This window comes from Hipposideros armiger, unplaced genomic scaffold (genome assembly GCF_001890085.2).
Source record: "Hipposideros armiger isolate ML-2016 unplaced genomic scaffold, ASM189008v1 scaffold_790, whole genome shotgun sequence".
In the NCBI taxonomy this organism is placed as follows: Eukaryota; Metazoa; Chordata; class Mammalia; order Chiroptera; family Hipposideridae; genus Hipposideros; species Hipposideros armiger.
The window spans coordinates 484,982-506,772 of NW_017732140.1; the positions used below are offsets into that span (position 1 = coordinate 484,982).

At 45.8% G+C, this 21,791-nt stretch overlaps 1 protein-coding gene across 5 annotated transcripts in view; it reads left to right on the plus strand.

The window, feature by feature from the left end:
* LOC109374116 (TBC1 domain family member 14) overlaps positions 1-21,791 on the plus strand; it is an 87,143-nt gene that overhangs the window by 34,485 nt on the left and 30,867 nt on the right. The window contains exons 1-2 of one of the 5 annotated variants that reach the window (XM_019628444.1): positions 3,305-3,396; positions 4,263-4,421. The exons of 1 other annotated variant lie outside the window; for it this stretch is intronic. In XM_019628444.1, coding sequence (XP_019483989.1) covers positions 4,401-4,421 — 21 coding nt within the window. In that variant the 5' untranslated portion in view covers positions 3,305-3,396; positions 4,263-4,400. Of the gene's footprint in view, positions 1-3,275; positions 3,397-4,262; positions 4,422-4,443; positions 4,466-20,043; positions 20,125-21,791 lie in introns of those variants that run through there. 3 more of the 5 variants (XM_019628443.1, XM_019628447.1, XM_019628445.1) reach the window with 3 other exon arrangements.

Consider the following 21,791-nt stretch of genomic DNA (forward strand, 5'->3'; position numbering starts at 1 on the left):
CCTGGTGAGGTTGGAGCTGATGGGCTCGCCCTGCTCCACCTGTGTTCTCTCCCTGCCTCTGGCTCCAGATGGGTTTGGTCACGTGATGGGCAGAGGCGGGTCCTGGGCTCCACCTGGCCACCTGGGACCAGCAGCCGGCTCCATGCCAGGCTTCCCATGACCCGCTGACCTGAAAGGGGAGCAAGGGGCCGGAATCTTTTCTGACTGGCTCCCTGCTCCCTGTGCTGGAACCAGGCGCCCCGATGACACAAACAGCTGAAGCTAGGGAGGGGTCCTTTCCGCTGAGGGCTCCTGGTTGCTGTGACTTCAGCCTCTTGTCCACAAAAATGACATATCCCAGAATACCGCTTACGAACATTTCCAAAGTCATGGCCTGTCACGTATAGCTTAGGCTCTTATGCTAAAAAGAAGTAGGGAAGTTTGATTTCTGCTAAGTCTTATCTGCACTACATTTGTACAGACTCATGTAGCAGGAGCGGTGGATGGAGAAACCAAGTTTCCGTCCCTGTTGGTTCTCCTCCTGCTGGCCCAGCAAGTGGCATCCCCATTTACACTCAGCCTCCCACATCACACATTGGCGCCAGACGCCCAGACTTGCTTTCCGTGTCCCTGTACCCAGCTGCTACTGTGCGGCTCTCTCTTCAGTCCTTCCCATGCCAGAGCCTCAGCAACTCCTGTCCCTCCCTAGGAGGGGCGAGGCTCAGCAGCAGCTGTACCTGACTCCGGGCCCCACCCCTTGCGGGGTGCCTTTGGTTTCTTCACCTTTTTTCCTTGGCACCCAGTTCCCTTCCTCAGAGGCAACTCCTCTTTAGCAAAGTTCTAGATGCCCAGGTTCTTCGTCTCTTTCTGGTGCCTAAGGGTTTAGATGGCTTTCGTCGCTGCATAAGTCTTTCACCAGCGGCTCAGATGTTAAATAGGTGGGTCTGGAGACAGTTCCCAGGTTCATTGCTTACAGCTGTAAATAGAAATTGCCTTGTGCTCTGAAATGAATTCCATTATAATCATAAAGAAAAGGAAGGGAGAATACAGTGAAATCATTTGACTCCTTTTTTGAAAGTTTTTATAGCTTTATTTATTTTTTTTTAAAGATTTTATTGGGGAATTGGGGGAGGGGAACAGCACTGGGGAATCGGGGAAGGGGAACAGACAAGTTGTGGTCGTTTTGTTCTTCAGTCTAGTTGTGGAGGACGTTGCTTCACTGGCCCATGTTGGTATTATGATTATTGTGCTCTTCCCAGGCGAGGCAGATCAGTTGCTGGCCTCTGGACGGCTGCTCACGGCAGCTGCTGGCTGCTCACGCTGGCTGCCGGCTACACTCGGTAGCCCATGGCACCCCACTGCAGCAGGGGCTGCAGCCTATGCCGTCGCCGGCAACCCATGGCAGCCCAGCCCCAGGTCGGGCTGCCGTTCACCATCTTAGCTGCAGAGGGCAGTGTCACTGGCCCTCATATTTGGGATCTGAACCGGGGCCCTCTGGCATCTCAAGCCAGTTCTTAACCAACGTGCCACTCGGCCGGCCCTATAGCTTTATTTTTTATATAATTTTAAATTTATTGAAAACTTGCAAGAAAAATACAAGAACTCCCATGTATTGTTCACCCAGACTCACCAGCTGTTTACATTTTACTCCCTTTGTTTTATCCTTTCTGTGAGCGTGGTACATGAAGCATTGGAAGAATCCATTGGAGATGTCATGCCCCTCTCTCCCTAAATATATCAGTGTATTTCCTAAGAACAGGGGCGTTCTCTTACATAACCATAGTATAATGATAAAGACCAGGAAATTTAACGTTAATCCAATTCTGTTTCTAATCCACACCCTATATTCAGAGTTTGTCAGCTGTCCCAATAACTTTTTTTATAGCTAACCCCCCATGGTCAAGGATCACCTATTGCATTTAATTGTCAGGTCTCTTCAGTCTCCGTGTAACCTGGGACAGCTCCCCAGCTTTCCTTTGTCTCTCGTGACCCTGACATTTTTAGAGTCTAGACCATTATTTCCTGGACTGTCCCTCGGTTGGGGTGTGTCTGCGTCCCCTCGTGGCTGCATTTAGGTGATGCATTTTTGGGTAGCTGCCAACAACCTGGTGGCGTGTGCTTTCTCTCCTGACATGGGGGTGCCAGCTCTGATCCCGTGGCTAAGGAGGCTTCCCCACTGTAGAGGGAACTAGTTTTGCCTTTGTAATTAACAAGTATTTGTGGGAGATACTTTTCAAACTCTGTAAAAATCCTGTTCCTCATCCACCTTTTACCTACCAGGTTTAGCATCCACTGATCTTTTCCTAACTCCATCAGTCTCTCGTACTTATTAGGTGACATTCTAAAGCTTTCCTTCCTCCTCCATTTACTAATGTTCACTTATTTGTAGCCATATGGACTCATGCACTTCTGTTTTATTCAGTGGATTATAACCCCTTGTTTTCATTATTTCTGTGATAAAATTGTTCCAGATTTAGCCAATGGGAGGAGCCCTTTCAAGCTGGCAGCTGTTCCCGTTAGACACACTTCTTGGAGTGCTTTCTTACTTCCTAGCACACAAAATGCTGCAGGCTCATCTTATACTTTCCACCGAGCCGTGGAAATCATTTGTTTTTAAAGAGTACATAAATACTGTGCATTCCAAAACGTAGTTTATCTCGTAAACCATTTGGGGTTTATGTGTGCTATTTGGGGCTTTTGTTTACACATTGTTGGGAGAGAAGACCTGGTGACTGTCTCATGGGTGGCTTTCTTTTTATGATACACGGAGACTCTTTATAAACAAACAGTGCAGATTTATTTACCTTATAGATCATTGAAACTAAACTAAAGCTTAAGTACTAAAGCAGCTGTTATTCTTTAAGTACACTGATTGTGTCCTTATAATTTTAATTCAGACAAAGACCCTTGTTAAACATAAGGAAACAGGCTCAGAGAGATTAATATACTGGTTAGAGTCACACAGCTAGTGAGTGGTTGAGCCAGTGTTTCAATTTAGTTTGTTCTGACTTCAAAGTTCATTTTTTCTGATCTAATTTGTTGTGAAATAATACAGTTCCTTACTCTAAACGATTGTACATGTAACAATTGAATAACAAAAAGCTTATTTGTGGTTCAGGGTCTTTCGCCTGCTGCATAATTCTGTGTCTGTATGAAAATCAAATCGAAAAATTAAAGTTTATGGTTCATTGCACTGTTCTCATAGGAAGTCTGCTTGTTTTCATTAGAGTCTCTCAGCTGTCCTAGTGTCCTAAAACACCTGGAAATTCCCTAACCCTTTTATTTTCTTCCTGTAGGAATTTGCTTGCTAGAAAACAAAATGCAAGACTTGACAAACAAAATGACTTGGGATGGAAGTTATTTGGAAAAATACCACTCCGAGAGAATGCTCAGAAAGAGTCAAAGAAAATACAAAAGGTATACAAGATAAAACATACAGAAATATGCTGTATAGCATATACTTACGAACCTTGCAAAAATGACTGTTATTGAGGCTGGAAAACTGTGTATTAATTTGCATGTCAAGTTCCTAACATTTAAGTCTGTCCTCAGAATGTCAATGACTAACCTTTTTCATTTCTTACAGTTTCTAACATGTACATAGGAGTGTTCGGTTGATAGAGCTGGACTTTATTTAGATATTTATAACTTGATTTGATTTAAACATTTTTCCAATAATAGTTGCAAATGTGTTTATTATCAATTTTTATTAATTGTGTTTGATATTAAAGAATGCTCCCTCCCTGATCCTGTGGGTTTCTTGGCACTTAATGCTTCCACTGCTAGCTTTGGCTGGGAAGGCTAGCCCAGGGCCATTGTTCACCTAGGCCAGGGGTCGGCAAACTTGAGACAAAAGAGCCAATCCTGTCCCTCACAACAATTTAAAAATTATTCGAGAGCCATAAAATAAATGAAATCATCATTATGTGAATAACATCCTTTAAAAATTTTACAAGTGAACCTATGATAGTTTTATTTTCATTTTCAGTTTTACTTCAGAGCCACATGTATGTACCCAAAGAGCCGCATGTGGCGTTTGCAGACCCCTGACCTAGGCAGTAGTGAGCCCCTGCCCCCTGCTGGCTTGGAAGCTGCCCACCTGCGTGTGGGGGAGGGGACAGGGCTCAGGGTCAGGCCAGGCCTGTGGTATCTCCTGACCCCCGGGCTCCCAATGCAGAGGCTATGCCAGCAGCTGGAGACCTGTGTTCATCCTTCCAGGGAGGGTGCTCGTGTACGGGCACAGCAAGGCAGCCCTGACTGTCACCACCTGTGTCTTCTCCTAGGCCCTGAGTCTCAGCCATGCCAGCAGCCTGCTGTGTGCCCGGTGCTGTGACACTGCCCCCCTCCAGCCTCAGTTTTGTATTCATGCGTAACTGTTCAGTAGACACTGGAGGATCTACCTAGTGCCGAGTGCTGGTCTCATGCTCAGGAGCACCCCTCGGGTGAGGAGACGATCCCAGGGCAGGTGTTGCCAGGAGCTGCACAGGTGTGTGGGGAGGGCGGCAGGACTGCTGAGCAAGGCCACGGGAGATGGAGGGTCAAGGTGTGACGGAGAAGCAGTAGTGGTGGGACTGGGTCATGTCAGGGGTTCCTGTGCAGTCGTGTCAAGGGAGCCCGCTCCTGCGTTTCTAGTGCATTTAAAGCTCGTAACGGCCGTCCAAGGAAGAAACCATTGTCCTCATTTTACCGGAGACGCAGTGACACAGGCTGAGCGACTTGGACAGCTAGTGAGTGGCGGAGCCGGAACTCAGCCCCAGGCCGTCGGGCCCCTCACTGCGCCTCTGTTTCGCTGCTGGAAGGGGCAGCGTGAGCCCAAGCAGCAGTGAGAGGGGGCTGTCTAGGGGGCCTCTGTGACATGATGTGCCGTGCCTGGAACGTCTCTACCCTGAAGGCTCTGGGGAGCCCCTGGAGGGTTCTACTTATATAAAGGGTGATAGGGTCACCCTGGCGAGAATGTGGCTCTAGGACTAGTCCAGATGAGAAAAAGTGCTCAGGGCTGTTGTGGATTGCAGGGGACGGTTCCTCTGAGTAATGAACATGTTAGATATGGGGGTGCAGTGTGTGGGGTGAGGCAGTGAGCACACGCTGGGGCTCTGCTTGGATGATAAGGTAGATATGCAATACTTTATTTTTTATGTGTCGGCAGGTTACATTTTTTTTTTTAAAGATTTTTATTGGGGAATTGGGGGATGGGAATAGCGCTGGGGAATTGGGGAAAGGGGAACAGACAAGTTGCTGGCTTCTGGACGGCCGCTCACTGCGGCTGCTGGCTGCTCACGCTGGCTGCTGGCTACTCACTGTAGCCCATGACAACCCACTGCAGCCTACGCCGTCTGCAGCGACTCACGGCATCACAACTCCAAGTTGAGCTGTTGTTCAGCATCTTAGCTGTAGAGTGTCACTGGCCCTCATATGTGGGATCCGAACCGGGGCCCTCTGGCGTCCCAAGCCGGCTCTTAACCAACGAACCACTTGGCCGGCCCAGGTTAGCATTTGTTTTGAATGTTGTCTGACATTCCGTATAGCAGGTGTCTGGACTCAGGAGCAAAGTAAATCAGTGTTGGAATTCGTTTTTATAGATGGTTACATTTTAAGTTTGAGTCACTTATTGTGTAGACTTACTAAAATAGCATGAAATTAGAATACAAGGCATTTGTTTGCAAAGCTCAGGTATAAATTTCTTAGGAAACTAAGTAGCCAAGCAATTAAAATTTTTTAAAAGAAATTCACACTTCCAAAAAAGTAACTATCATACTAAGTAGATTTTCCTGTGGCTTTTAATATCACTTGCTTCGTGTTTGAGTTTCTTTGCTATCTTTTTCGTATCATTTTTTTATTTTTAAGGTGAAATGGATTATGTTCTAGGACTTGAAGGATTTTGTGAACTGGAATGACTAGGTCAGCTCATTACGTGGTAACACAACCCTGCAGAGCAGAGGGCCGTCTGGCTTTAGCTATCAATAATAAAGGACGTCATTGTACCTGCAGGAGTCACACGATCCTGCCAGGTCCTGTCTGCTTGTGCTTTGGGTCTTCGGTGCTCTCATCTCCCGCCCCATCCCCTCCTCCCGCCGGCTGGCATGGCCTGGGCGTGATCCAAAGCCAGGGACCTGCCCCTGTAGGGGAGGCTGCAGGGCACCGGGCTCAGGCTGGCTATGGTCGCAGATGTGAGCTCACACACTCTGGAGAGCCTGGGGCTGGGGCCTTTGTGTCTAGACTTGTGGTCCCTAAAGGTGATCACAACTCCGGTTAGAGCAGAAGCATAAATAAGATGTCTAGGATAATCTAATACTTTGCCTTTTCTGTTTGAAATGCTTTTACTACTTGAGAGAAGCAACATCACATAGTGATGGACTTTGGAGTCAGACTGCCAGGGTTGGTAGCCCAGCTGTGCCACAATTGGGCTGTGTGACTTTGGGCAGATTACTTAACCTTTCTGAGCCTCATTTTCCTCCTCTCTAAAATTTTGAGAATAGTAGTACCTACCTTTGAGGTGAGGATTAAATGGGTGAATCTCATCATGTGCTCAGAACAGTACTGACTGTCCTAAGTGCTGGAAAGTGTTTGCTGTTATTGTTTCTTTCCTGGGGCAAGTCTACCTTGAAACAGGAAATGAAACAGTATGAGAGAGTGAGCCTGAGCCCTCCGCATGTCCCTTCATTTGCTTGTCCAGCAGACAGTGAAGTGTGCCATGTTGGGGCCAGGTTGTGTGCCGGCCCTGGGAGCACAAAGGGGCTGGGTCAGCACGCCTTGAGGAGCCTTGGCTGAGCTGAGGGGACAGGTGCACACCTGCCAGGGTCTTCGGACTTGAGGCTTCACCTCTTAACCTGTGTGACCTTGGGCCAGTCACTTCTCAGTTGCTTCATCTGCCAAATGGGCATTGTGCTTCCTACTCACTGGGCTCTTATAGATTAAGAGATAATGTGTGTGAGATGTTTTTGCCCCTTGTTTAGCACAGCATGTGGCCAGAGTAGTTCTCAAGGGGTGGCTGTCATGACTTTTAGATAATAAATAGGCCCAGTAGGTGGCCTAGGTGCTGGCTGTGGTTTTCCCAGGGCACCTGGGGTGACATATGCCTTCATTCTAACTGGGCCAAGTTCTCTTGGCTTGAGTCTTATATGTACATGGCTACCACCGTTCAAATGTTGCTTTCAGTTAACATTTCAAATTTCATAAAAATTTTGAAAAGTAAGTAATTTTCTATCAGCTTGCATTAGGATTTCAGAGAGATTTTCTTAATAGGGGAAATAAAAATGAAATAAAAATAAAAGCTATGAGACACACACTAAGACAGTGGTTCCCAAAGTGTGGCCCCAGACTAATGTCGTCATCTCCTGGGCATTTGTTAGAAACACAAGGCAGCAGGCCTTCCCCTTCACGGAACACACTTCAGCGGGGGGAGGGCAGCGAGCGCCCCAGGTAGTCCTAGTGCATGCCAAAATGTGAGCGCCTCTGCTGTGCGAGAAGGGTTGCTGGATTTGGGGAGGAAAGTAGCCATCTTTCCCATAGCAGGTTGAATGAAGGGCCCAAAGCGCAGCTCGTACACAGCTCAGCAGTGGCTCTTGAGAATAGAGATGGGAGACTGCATTTGCAGAAGGCTGGCTGCCTTCAGGTGTGTATGGAGTGGGACTCTGGCCTCGTGGGCACGGGCGATGATGCTGTCTCGGAAGTGCAGTCCTTTGCCTCGTGAACAAAGTGGAACCTTCCTCCTTGGGTTCCATGGTCCTTCCATTTGTTCCACAAATTTGCGCCACGGTGTGGAGCCGTTGTTGGGATTATAACGAAGGGCAAGACTTATTTGGCCCTGCTTTCGTTGGAACTTACCATGAATCAGGGAAAAACAGACTGAAACAAATGCCGTTACAGGTAATTGCATCTGTGACAAATGTTGTGCAGAAGTGGAGTGCAGCCATCCCAGAGGTGTCTGCATCACTAACTAAGCACATTTCTCAGAAATCAGATTTTTCAAATGACTGCCAGTTGCCGGATCTGATGGTCGTTTCTCAGCCCTCGCCTCAGCTGCCCTTTCCTCTGCTCTTAGGTCACAACCACATTCTCCCTCCTTGTCAGTTTCCTCTGCTCGGTGCCCTCTAAATGTTAGAGTACCTCTCGGGCTCTTCTCTGTCTGTGGTCGCCCTTTAGGCAATCTCACTGAACTCGAGGCTTGAAACATCATGCCTGCGCCGACAGCCTCGACATGTGTCTCCTGCCGGGCCCTCATCTCTGAACACAGATGTGGCGGCCAGCTGTCCACGTGGATGTCTGCTAGGCGTTTCGTGTTCAGCCAGTACAGGGCTGAACCTCATCTTCTTTTCCCCGCTTTTCCAGGCCTGTTCCCTTTGCATCTTTTTCCATTTTGGTAAGTGACAGACTTGACCCCCTATTTCAGGCCTGAAACTTTAGAACTGTTCTTGACTTCTCTTTCCTCACATCCCCTTCCAGCTGACAGGCATTTTGTTTATGTTTAAGCTCTGTAGGTGCATCTGGTGTGCAGTCTTGTTTGAGATGCAGGGACTTGCTGGGAAATGTTGACACTCCAGTGAAGGTGTGTAAATGAAATCTCATTTAAGAGGTCCTATGGGAATAGCCCAGCATGAGGGATGCTTATGGCTTAATGGTCCCCCATTTGCCCGAGTTACTGAGAAATGGGGAATGGATTTTTTTTTTAAAGATTTTTATTGGGGAATTGGGGGGACTGGAACAGTGCTGGGGATTTGGGGGAAAGGGGAACAGACAAGTTGCTGTCGTTTGGTTCTTCAGTCTAGTTGTGGAGGACATTGCCTCACTGGCCCAAGTTGGCACCATCATTGTGCTCTTCCCGGGCGAGGCAGATCAGTCGCCTGGACGGCTGCTCACGGCGGCTGCTGGCCGCTCACGCTGGCTGCTGGTTACACACGGTAGCCCATGGCAACCCACTGCAGCAGGGGCTGCAGCCTACGCCATCGCCAGCGACTCACAGATGCCCAGCTCCAGGTTGAGCTGTTGTTCAGCATCTCAGCTGTAGAGGGCAGTGTCACTGGCCCTCATATGTGGGATCCGAACCGGGGCCCTCTGGCATCCCAAGCCAGCTCTTAACCATCGCGCCACTTGGCCGGCCTGGGAATGGATTTTTTTAAGATAACTTAGCAATACTTACTTCCTGGTTATATTAATTTGTAGAAGATGTATAAGATAGTAGCAAATTAAGAAAAAGAAAACACCTGGAGTCTTACTGCTCCAAAATAACTAGTGCATTTTGGTATTTTTCCTTTCAGTAATTGTTCCATGCACTTCCTTTTAATTTTTTTTAAAGAAAAGACCACTTAAAAAGTAAAAGTGAATCTTTGTAATTTGAGTAGATGTCAGAGGGGCCCAGGACTGCAAACATTTGGGGAGGCGTTAGAACAGAGTTTGTGACTCTTCTAGATATAACGTTATGTACATAGACTTGAGAAATTGGCACTGTTGTCAGGAAATGAGGTTGAGCAGAAAGTTTAAGTCCTGTTTGGGCTCAGAGGCAGCTGCTGATTGTGGTGAGGATAGCTGCAGCAAAGGAAAGGCTGTGGATTTCAGTGTCCTGGATAAAACTGTCATGTGAGCAAAGATGAGTACATGTGTTTGGGTTTGTATAACCTGGATGTCATGGTTGGCCTTCTGGAATTTCAAGTCAGCTCTCAGATGTTAGAGAGAGAATCCCAGAAGAAGGCAAATCCAGGACAGCTTAAAGTGATGTGTATTGTCCTCACCGCTGGGTGCTGAGAAGTCTGGGGTACTCAGAAAATCATAAATCATCACAAATTGCAGAAAGGATAAGCCTGGGTGGTCAGTGCAGCTAACTGGGGCGGGCCTACAGGTAAATTCTAAAACAAGAAAGCTTCCTTCATTGCCATCACCCCATATGCCTTTGCAAATGGATTTGAACCAGTTTACAAAAAAGAGCAGACCCCAGTTCTGGGCAAGAAGGAGTCAGCATGCTCTAATCTGCCTCTCCCAATGCATGCGGCTATAAAACTTGAGCATAATACATGGAACAGCCATTTGAGGGTTCTGAAAAGTAATACTAGCAGGTGGATTGTGGAGGAAACCAGAATTCAAAGTACCACTGAATTGACTGAGTTTACATCCCGCCCCCATATTTCCCAGCCTGAATTCAAGGTAGCCCCAAACCCGAAGTGGTGTTAACATGGACAGAGAGTGCTAGTTAGAGGCTCTCTAGTTCTGGTGTGAGGAGTGGGTCTCCCAACACTCAGAGAGAGTGCATAAACTCTGCCCTTCATTTTTGTCTTTTCTCTGTTCTCTTGCACCCAGCCCTCAAGCAGTCTCATGGCAGTAGAACAAGGGCTGGCAGGAGTCTAAAACTCTCAGGAAGGGAGCCGATTAGAGGAGCTTTATTCTTAAGAAGGCGGGAGCAATCCCTCATGCTTTATTCTCTCTCCCCACCACTTGGCCCCAAGGTGGACACAGTTGTGGGAATTACGTAGCTAGAGAATCAGAAAAAGGGAAGCCGAGGGAACCAGCAAGTACTGGTGGCAGTGTGGGGAAGAAGACTGAGGAAAGTGACCCTTTAAGTTTGTTAGGAGCTCCTAGACTTACTCCCAAGTTGTGGATACATGGATCCAACCCTAATAGCATACACAGACTTTGAGAACTGAACTTTGGGTAGACCACAGATCCCAGGCTAGCCATTGGGTGGTGCACAGGAGGAATTGCTTCACTAGGCACTGCAAAAGCTTTGCAAATTCAACTGACTGGAGCCACAGCTCACAGAAGGCTGATTGAAACCTGGGTCTGGAATCCAACCAGCCCCAGTTCTTTTTTTTTTTAAAGATTTTTATTGGGGAATTGCAGGGATCGGAACAGTGCTGGGGAATTGGGGGAAGGGGAACAGACAAGTTGCTGTCCTCTTGTTCTGTCTAGTTGTGGAGGACGTTGCCTCACTGGCCCAAGTTGGCACCATCATCGCGCTCTTCCCGGGCGAGGCAGATCAGTCGCTGGCTTCTGGAGGGCCGCTCACTGCGGCTGCTGGCCGCTCACGCTGGCTGCTGGCTGCTGGCCGCTGGCCGCTCACGCTGGCTGCTGGCCGCTCACGCTGGCTGCTGGCTACATACGGTAGCCCACGGTAACCCACTGCCACAGGGACTGCAGCCTACACCATCGCCGGCGACTCACGGCAGCCCAGCTCCAGGTGGAGCTGTTGTTCAGCATCTTAGCTGTAGAGAGTAGCGTCACTGGCCCTCACATGTGGGATCCGAAACGGGGCCCTCTGGCATCCCAAGCCAGTTCTTAACCATCGCGCCACTCGGCCGGCCCCCCAGTTCTTACTAAGACAAAAATATCAGCATTCTCCAAAGGGGCTGGACAAGACCCAGAGTCTCAAAACACATTATTCAAAATATCTAGAATGCAATTCAGAATATGAAAAAGGAGGAAAATTTCAACTCACATGGAAAAAGACAATGAACAGACACCAGTGCCAAGATAACACAGGTGTTGGAGTTATCCAGCAAAGACTTTAAAGCAGACCTTAAAATATTTTCCAACAAGTAAGGGCGAACACTTGAAATGGGAAGATAGAAAGCATCAGTAAAGGAATAGAAAATACAAATAAGAACTGCATACAAATTTTATAACTGAGGAATACAGTAACTGAGATAAAAAAACTAACTGGATAAGCTCAATGTCAGAATGGAGATGACAGAGAAAAGAGTGAACTTTAAGCTGGATCAACAGAAATTATCCAATCTGAATAATACAGAGAAAAAAGATTGGAAGAAAATGAACAGAGCCTTAGGGACTTGTGGGACAACACTAAAAAGTCTCACATTTGTGTTATTGGAGTTTCAGAAGGAGAGGAGAAAAATGTGATGCAAAAAATATATATATTGGAATAAATAATGGCTGAATATGTCCCAAATCTGGCAAAAGATAAACCTACAGAATTGGGGGAGGGGTCTCGATGAACTCCAAACAGGATAAAGACAAGGAAGTCCATTCCCAGACACATCATAACAAAATTGCTGAAAATAAAGACAAAAAAAAAAAATCTCAAAGCACATTACTCGGGCCGGCCAAGTGGCTCAGTTGGTTAAGAGTTGGCTTGGGAGAACCAGCTCTGAGCAGCAGGGCCCAGGTTCGGGTCCTACATGAGGGCCAGTGACGCTGCGCCCTCTACAGCTAAGGTGGTGAACAACAGCTCGACCTGGAGCTGAGCTGCCGTGAGTTGCCAGTGACGGTGTAGGCTAAAAAAAAAAGAAAAAAAGAAAGCACATTACTTACTGGGGAACAATAATTCAAATGACTGATTTTGTCATCAGAAACCATGGAGGCCAGAAGGAAGTGAAACAGGGTGTTTTTAAATGCTGAAAGAAACAAACGGTCAACCGAAAATTCTGTATCTAGCACAAATACCTTTCAGGAATAAAAGTGAAATAAAGATTATTTTCAGATGAAGAAAGACTAAGATAATTTGTTGCCAGCAGATCTAAAAGAATTGCCAGAGGAAAATTTTCAGACATTAAGAACATTATACTATAATAGAAGGAAACTTGAAATAATAGGAAGAACAGAAATGGTAAATGTCTAGATAAATGCAGTATACCATTGTTCTCTAAATGAGTTCTTTAAAATATGTTTGGTTGAAAGAAAAAATTATATAATGTTGTCTGGGGTTTTCAATGTGTGTAAATGAAATATATAAGACAAAGAAAATACAAAGGGAAAGCAGGTATTGTGGAAAAGTTTCCACATTCTACCTGAAGTGGTAAAATATTTATTCTAAATCTATTGTGAAACATTAAATATATATTTTAATCTTGAGATCACCCCTAAATGATACAAAGAGAGCCAAAAACCCAATAAATTAAAATGGAATTCTAAAGTTCAAAAAACTGAAATCAAAGCAAGAAAGAGGACAGAGGAAGGAAAGACAAAACAAGATGGTAGATCTAAATCGAAACATCAATAATTACATTAATGTAAATGGTCTGAATACCCAATTCTGATAGATTGTCAGAATGGATTGAAAGAAAAGGACCCAACTATAAGCTGTCTAAAAGAAACTTACTTGAAATATAAAATGTGTAGTTTAAATTAAAAGGGTAGAAAAAGAGATACCAAAATGAAGTTGGAGTAAATACATTAATATCAGAAAAAGTAGACTTCAGAGTAATGAAAATTACCCGGGATAAAGTGGGACATTACCTGCTGGAGACAAATGATTCTAAATGTGTATGTATAACAGCTGCAAAATACATGATGCAGAAACTGAGAGATCCGAAACAAGCAGACAAGTCCACAGTTATAATTGGAGTGCCAGCACGCCTCTCTAGATAGTAACTGATAGAACTGTCGGCAGAATCAACCAGGGCAGAACTGACCATCAGCCCGCTGGACTAATTGACATTTAGAGAACAGGCCGCCCTCCAGCAAGAGCACAGCACATTCTTTTCAAGCATGCATGGACCATTCACCGAGGTAGACCATAGCCTGTGTTGTGAAAGAAACTATGCATTTGAAAGGGTTAAAATTATACAAAATATGTTCTCTAACCACAGTGGAATCACACTAGAAAGCAGTGACAAAGATAACAAGAACATCTCCCCAAACTTAGATTTAAACAAGTAACACACTTCTCAATAAATCAGAGGACAATGAGGAAGGTAGACAGGGAAAATTAGAAAATGTTTGGAACTGAACAAAAATACAACCCATCAAAATTTGTGAGATGCGGTGCTTAGAGGGAAATTTATAGCATTTAAACACTCATATTAGAAAAGAAAAAAGTTCTCAAATCAGTAATCTAACTTTCTACCTTAAATCATAAAAGGACCAAATAAACTAACTTAAAACTATATCATTAAATAAATATTATAATATATAGATTAGCCAATTAGCATACTTCTTTTTTTCCCCATGGGGGGTAAAATGGCTCTGAATCTGGCATCGCTGATGAAGTTGTTCACTACGCTGAGCGGTAGATACTAGTTCCTGGAAGAACTTGGACTGTGGGATCAGAGAGCCTTGGCTCTGTCATTCACAGCTAGTCGTGTGGTCTTAGGCCAGTGACTTTGCTTCTCCTCTGCAAAGATAAAGCCCACCCTGCCTGTGAGGGTCAGATCAGAGCAAGTGTGGGTGCTCCCGGTCAAATCAGAGGAAGTGCGGGTGCTCCCGGTCAAGTCAGAGGAAGTGCGGGTGCTCCCGGTCAAGTCAGAGGAAGTGCGGGTGCTCCCGGTCAAGTCAGAGGAAGTGCGGGTGCTCCTGGAGCAGCAGCTGGTGTCCAGCGGAAGCACAGTAAAGGTCAGTGGTTTCTCTCATGCTGATCGTCTTCCATGGCTACACCTTCACTTTCATGGTGGATGAAATTTAAAAAATCAGAAAGACCTTGCAGCAGGCATGTCCAGAGTGGTTTGGAAATGGCAGTTGGTAAAAATCAGTCTTGGATTCCATCCAAAATGGCTTAAAAAGGTTTGTTTTTTGAAATTACAATAATAGTGCATAAGAAAATACCTGTGAATAGCCAAATGATAGAGGTAGGCAGCGTAAAACAGGAAAGCCATCTTCACCTCGAGACTGTACAGCCCTTCCTGGTTAGAGTCTATGAGAGCTTGTGCCCACCCGGCCTTTCTCTGCGTTAGAGCACACACATATAAATCCATCCACGTAAATACAGTTCTGTGATAGAATCATAGGCCGTATGAGTTGTGCACACTTTCTCTGGTGTGTACATGCTAAGTCCCCAGGAAACTTGCTGGACACAAAGCTTGACAATTCAGTACCCTGTGATTATTGTAGAGGACTGTCCGTGTTCTGAATCTCGTTTCTGACTGACCTTGGGCTTGGGCGATGGTGTCTGCAATGTGGTGGCCCGTTGTAACCTGAACCAGAAAGGTGTATTTCATAGAACCAGCTGAATCGAGGCAGCTTCCTAGAAAGACCCGGAGAGGTGGCCCTTGGGAGCTTTCAAATGCATTTGCCTTCCCCAGGCAGTTTAATGTGTTTTCATGAAAAAGTGACAGCCAAAGAAAACTGCCCTTTCACATTGGTCTAATTCCCAGTGGAAGACTGAGATTTTAAAGTATTTTATAATCTCTAAAGCCTGTTGGAGCAGCAGGGGAACACTTTCTTCACCCTTTCCAGTGGGCTACAGGCATGGGCCCGGCTCGCCTGTCTTCCACTGCCCATACATAGGCCAGGGCCCAGCACACAGTAGGCACTGCCGAGGAGGCATAGTCACCAAGCGGAAGGGTGGGGGAGCGGCTCCCCCTTTCCTTCCAGGTCCTTCAGCTGGTCTAATAATTAAGTTCACATAAGACAGATAAGGAGGAGGAAAACATTTAATTTCATGTACAGGAGCCCCATAAAAACATGAGACTCAAAGAAGCAACCAAAGCAAGAAGCTTTTATATCTTTTAGACAAAGAGACAGTACATTTGTGAAGAGCTGACGAGATAAAGGATTTGGGCTTGGGGTAGTAAATTTGTGAAGTAACAAGGTTTGTTCATACAGCCTTCTCAGCCCTGAATTCCCTCCGTGAAATCCCGTGGTCTGTAGCAGGGGTGAGTTTGCTGGCCTGTCTGCTAGGATGCTGCATCGAACGAAGGAACCAGTCTTTCCTCCTTGCCCGCAAAGAGTAGAGACGACAGTGTGATAGATGAGTCAAATAAGCACGTCAATCCAGTGTACTGGTGGAGATCAGGAAGCCTGGGGATGAGCTGGTTAACTCAGCAAACCTCGGGAGGAGGAGCTCTGTACACGTGGATTATGGTAGATGTGAAATCTGAGGCCATATTGAGACGGAGAAAGGCTGTTAATGTCTGATTTTTGCTTTAAGTTTCAAAATTCAGTGTCATCACACGAGGTATAGTATATAGTTAAAACTTTGTAAACGGCACTCAATATATGATAAAAGGTACTAAAACATATGCTAGAAACTATTGTTAAAGTAACTTGCAGGTTACAGCCTGCCAGAAGAGATAAGCAATATGTTTGGGTAAGTATATCTTAATGCCTGTTTAACACATGCTTAACACACATGAGGTGTGATCAAATAATACAACGAATGTTTAAATAAAAAAAATTATTACAGTAAAAGACACATTGCCATTAACCCCCCCTCAAAATACTCCCTTTTGCTTTGAACACACTTATCTCACCATTCTTGCCACTTTCTGACGGAGTTCTGGAAGTCCTCTTTCATGAGTATCTATAGTTGCGCTGTTGTGGCTGCCTCGATGTCCTGAATTGATTCAAAACGTTTACCTTTCATGGTCATTTGGACTTTAGGGAAGAGCCAGAAGTCACATGGTGCCAGATCCGGTGAATAAGATGGATGAGGACACACTGTAATGTTTTTATTTGACAGGAATTGCAATATACCAGAAGCAATGTGTGACACGGAGCCTTTCCGTTGTGATCACAAAATGTGAATGCTGCTGCCGAGTGCCATCCAACGGAAAGGCAGGGACCTTCAATATGGGAAATGGTGCATGGAACCTTAGTAACAGTGTGTGACAAGTTTCAACTTGTTCGGTGCAGTTGGGTGTGAGCTACGGTTGAGAGAAGGTTTCAAAGTGTGCCATAAATCATCCTCCATCATGACAATGCTCTGTGGCACACGTTGCTTCTGGTATACGGCAATTTCTGTCAAATAAACACATTACAGTGTGTCCTCTTCCACCTATTCATTGGATCTGGCAGAGTGCGACTTTGGTCCCCAAAGTCCAAATGACATGAAAGGTAAATGTTTTGAATCGATTCAGGACATTGTGGCAGCCACGACAGCGCCACTAAAGACACTCACAAAAGAGGACTTCCAGAACTGCTTCAGAAAGTGGCAAGAACGATGGGATAAGTGTGTTCGAAGCAAAGGGGAGTATTTTGAGGGGGATTAATGGCAATGTGTCTTTTACTGTAATAAATTTTAAAAAATGTAAACATTCACCATATTTTCGATCACGCCTTGTATCTCCTATTTAAGGTGAGCCTGTGGCTCGTGACTTCTCAAGTCCGTGTGGCACTAGGTGTTGGTAGGAGGCGGGGCGAGGCGCCTCTGTCAGAGCAGAGTTTCACAGCTTAGTCCTCTTCCAGCTGCAGGAAGTCACCAGTAACCCTCAGGCTGGGGGCTGCTTCCTGAGGCTCCTGGAACCCTCAGAGGTTTCTCTGCCACAGGGCGGAGCACCTGTGTAGTGTAGTAATTGCTGGTCTGAGTGACTCAGGACAGTGACCTTGTTCATCTTTATTCCTAGGGCCAAGCGCCCTAAGTGCTTATTGGAGGGATGGGAGGGAGGGAGGACAAATGATGGATTGCGCAGGCTGAGTGTCTCCTCTGTGCTGTGTTTTTAACAAAGTCTTCAGTGGTGAGAAGGCCACTGAAGTCCCTGCTCTCAGAGGTTTCAGTCTCTTGAGGGAAATAACTATTAATGGGAGAGTTATGTAATTACAAGCCGTGATTAAGTGCTGTGAGAAAACAGCCTGATGCCAGGACAGACACTAACAGGGCAGGGAGTGTTTCTGTGGAACCAGCCTTCTTACTAGCTTCTTCCTCTAGTGAAGGAAAATTTCAGACCTACAGAAGGGCTCAAAGAATGATTTAATGAACACTCATATATGCTCCACTTAGATCGAACCATTTGTTGACATTTTGCCTTATTCATTTTATTGTGCCTGTTTCTGTGTTTTAAAACACTAGAACCATTTAAAAGTAAGTTGCAGATAAGTTATGCCTAAATGTCAGCATATAGCTCTTCAGAGAAAAGACATTGTCCTACCTAACCGTGCAGCTGTTCACACCCCTAAGAAACTTCTCAGTAATTCCATAAGAGCATCTGACCATGACCATATTCAGGCCATGTTTACGAGGAGAACATGTCTACTTTCCCCAGCTGCCCTTAGTGATTTGTCCCTTTAGTGCCTTAACAGAAAGCAGTTATTCTGCCATTTTCCCATGCACGCATTTACCTTTTTTTCTTTTTTTAATGACCATGAATCAGATTCATTTAACACATTGAGGAGATGAGTAAGATGCTAAAATTGATAACATGGGCATTTGAGAAACTAGGTATTTATATAGGTATTTGTTTTAGGCATAAAAACAAAAAATAATTAAAGTAAGATTGCTAGGTTAGAATTAAACAAACAAACTAGTGGGGACAAGAAAACAATCTTTGGAGTTATCTTTTCTACTGGACATAAATCTACAAGTTAATATGTCACTTCACAGTTTCTGGGTTCTAACCAAGTAATAAACAGCACAGGCACATTCTCTTAGAGAATTAAGTAAACTTGAGGCAGGTATATTAAAAATGCTCAGGTATAAATTGAAAGGACACTGCCCCCCCCCACCGTGCTTTTGTCTTATTTCCAAATTTTGAATAATTTTTCTTAACAAGGCTTTCTCAAATCCTTCCAGCCAGAATCAGCCTCTCCACTTTTATCCCATTACCTTTAAAAAATGGCTTTATGGAGGTATAATTAGTATACCATAAAATTCACTCATGGTATGTGTTCAGTGATTATTTTTTCTTAAATTTATGCAGTTATGTAACTATCACTATAATCCAGTTTTAGGGTATTTTCTTCAAAAAAGTTCCCTTGTGCCTCTTTGCAGTGGACCTCCAGCTTCAGGCAAACATTAATTTGCTTTATTTCCTTTTTCTCTTCCTTTTCAAGAAGTTCAGTATAAATTTGATATAAGTAGAATCATGCATCTTTTTGTCTGGCACCTTTCACTTAGCACAATGTTTTGGAGGTTTACCTGAGTGGTAACAGGTATGAGTAGTATGTTCCTTTTCACTGTGTCAATACTGTTTATCCTTTCTTCAGTTAATGGACTTTTGGATTGTTTTTGGTGTTGGGCTATGATGAATAATGCTTCTGTGAATATTTCCACACAAGTCTTTTTGTGGACATATATTTTATTTCTCTTGGGTAGGTTCCTAGGAGTGTGCTAGATGTATATTGAACTATATAAGAAAATGCCAAACTCTTCTCCAAAATGGCCACACCTACCAGTGACTTGGGAAAATTCCAGTTTTTCCACGTACTTGCCACTACTTGTCATTGTCTGTCTCTTTGATGATAGCCTGGTGGACATCACAGCCTTGGTCTGAGTGAAGTTTCTGGTGGTGATTTGGTAATGCTGTTATCCAGAAAGTCAGCTGCGGGTAGCTGGTACTGATACTCCCGGACTTGTGAATTTCCATCACAGAAGGATGGAAGAGTCTTGTGTCGTCTGAAACCCAATTTGTTCAGTCCTTGGACGTGGGATCCATGGGCAGACAGAAATAATTTTGACCCTACACAGATTTTAAATATTTTTAAATTGAGGTGCAATTTATAAACAGTGGAATGCTCTCCTCTGAAGTGCACTGTTTAGTTGGTTTTGGTGAATGCATAGCAAAACCATGTTTCTATCCTCCCTGGACAGTGTCTAATGCCCCTTGCCAGTCAGCCTCCTAGAAGCTGTCACTAGTCAGATTCCTGTCAGTATGTATTTCTGTGTGTATCCTGACGTTTTGATTGAACCAATCTTATTGTAGAGAACATGAACCACAGTAGGGTGTAAAGGAGAGAATACAAATTGCTCACAATCACCCCGCTACCCAGAGGTTGCTAGTGTTGATCTTTTTCCATAGTACCTTTTGGTAATATACATTTCTCACTTAAAAAAATTCTTACAAAGCAGCTTTGCTGTGTGTGGTTGGGTGTTCGCTGCTTCATTTTAAGAATGAACATTTCCCAGTGTGCTGTGTGTGCTGAGGATGCAGCGTAACTTGAGCGTGAGCATTTAGGCCGCCGGGTTTAATGGCATGAACATCCCGCATCTACCCCCCCTCCCCCGCCTACATCGCACGTCGCGTGTCCTGAGGACCCCGCGCCAGCCTCCCTACCTGGCCGGACAGTGGAGGCACCTGTCAGGACCCGGGGGAGCCGGGGTCTTCCTGCCTCGGTTCCCGCCCCCGAGGCACCAGGGTCCCGCGAGCCAGGCCTGATGCGCCGAAACGGAGCGCGTGGATCGGCTACGCGGCATCTGTGCGCGATTGAGCGGACTGGCGCCCCCGCCAGCGCAGCGCTGGAGCCGCCGCCCGAGGTCCCGCCGGAGCCCCGCGCGCCTGCTCGCTGGGGCATGGAGCTGCCGGCTGCGCGCCTCTGAGCCCCGCGGCGTTCATGGTGAGTGGGGCCGGCGCCCCGCCCGCGCCTCCCCGAGGGCCCTGCTCGCCTGTCACCGGCCCTCAGTCTCCGTGGGTGCGCCCGTGTGCATGTGTGTGTTACATTCATCTGTTCCTGCGATCTGAAGCTTGCGTGGGGCCGCTGTGATGCGCCTTTCTCCTCCCTGACATTCTTTGTGTCTGTGATTCTGTATAATTTTCTAACACTGTTCAGTGTTAATGGGTGTAGTGAGAGATTGTACGAGAGAGCCAGCGTGTCCTTCGGGTCCTAATTTTTATCACCCAACATGCGACTGCATCCTGTTTTCAGATTCAGGTCAGTCCCGGCCAGGCATCCCTCTTAGAGGCCGGAATGGCCTTGCCCGGGATCCTGGGGGGGAGGCCTTTGTATGAAGATCAGAATGTACCTTATTTGCACTAGGTCGGAATAAAGCGTCAGATGGCAATAGCAACTAGGTTTGTTAAAACTCACAGTTCAGTTTTAACACATTTCTTTCACCAGTCGACATACTCACTTTTGTGTTCTAGATGTTTTGTAAGGAATATGACCATTAGAAAAGGTCTCTTGAGAGTTGATTTCCCAAATGCCAACATTTCCAGTAATGCTTTCTGGGAGAATACTGCGGGTAAGTAGGTAAAAGAATAGGCGTTCTCAGGGGCCTCAGGGGTCCTTCTGAGTGTGAGCTGAGGCTTCAGTGGTCACCAGGACTGCCTTTCGGAAGGCCGAGCATTTGTGAGACCTGTGCAGGCCACCCCACTAAAACTGGCAAAACAAACAGGTCTCAGATTCTAAAACAACGCCCCTCTCTCCCCAAAATTGCCTGTTACAAATGGGAGAGTGTTCCCGGCACTTCACCCGCATTTGGTCTTCACCACAACCCTATTGTTAAGTCCCCCTTGTGGGAAATACTGTGAAAAGTAATGTCATAGTAATACAGTGACAGTAACACTCCCTGTCGGTGTCTTCCTGTCTTACGTGAATTCGTTCTCGTTTAATAGATGAGGAAACAGGCTTGGAAGGGGGAAGGGATGGATGTGCTCAAGGTCATGCTGCTGGTGGCCAGGATGGGGAGGGGGTGGCTGAGACCCAGGCCGCTGCCAGCCCCCTGCTTGCCCTGCATGCCGCCTGGGTCCTCAGCCTGTGCACATGTGCTTGCTGTGTTGTCATTGTTGTCAGTTCCTGTCAGTCTTTTAATAGGTGCATGTGGTGATCTGCTATGCTTTATTCCAGACATACCTCCAAAACCTTCAGTGGTGATTGTTAAAGGCTAATCTTGATACTCGTGTACAGCTGAGTCAGAGACGTAAGCCCAGGTTTTGACTGAGGACCCTCTCTCCTTCTAGCTAATGTGGCTTTCCAGGAAGCCAGGGGACTTCTACTGGCCAGAGTGTTAGCATAATGAGCTGTCTTCACAGCACCCTCCAGGTCTGCAGGGAGTGCTGACCAGCCGCCTGTCATCCTACAGGAATACGTGCTTCTCATTGTTTGACACTCTTGATCTTTTCTTCCTTCTCTTAAAACAGATGTCTGTTGAAGTAGGTTTTTCTCTTTTAATGGGCGAATCATACACTTAATTCAGGTCTAATGCCCTTGTCCTAGCCTGTAGGTGCTCAGATCGGACTCATGGTGTGGGTAGGCCCTGCCATGGGCTGCATCTAGCAGGCTCA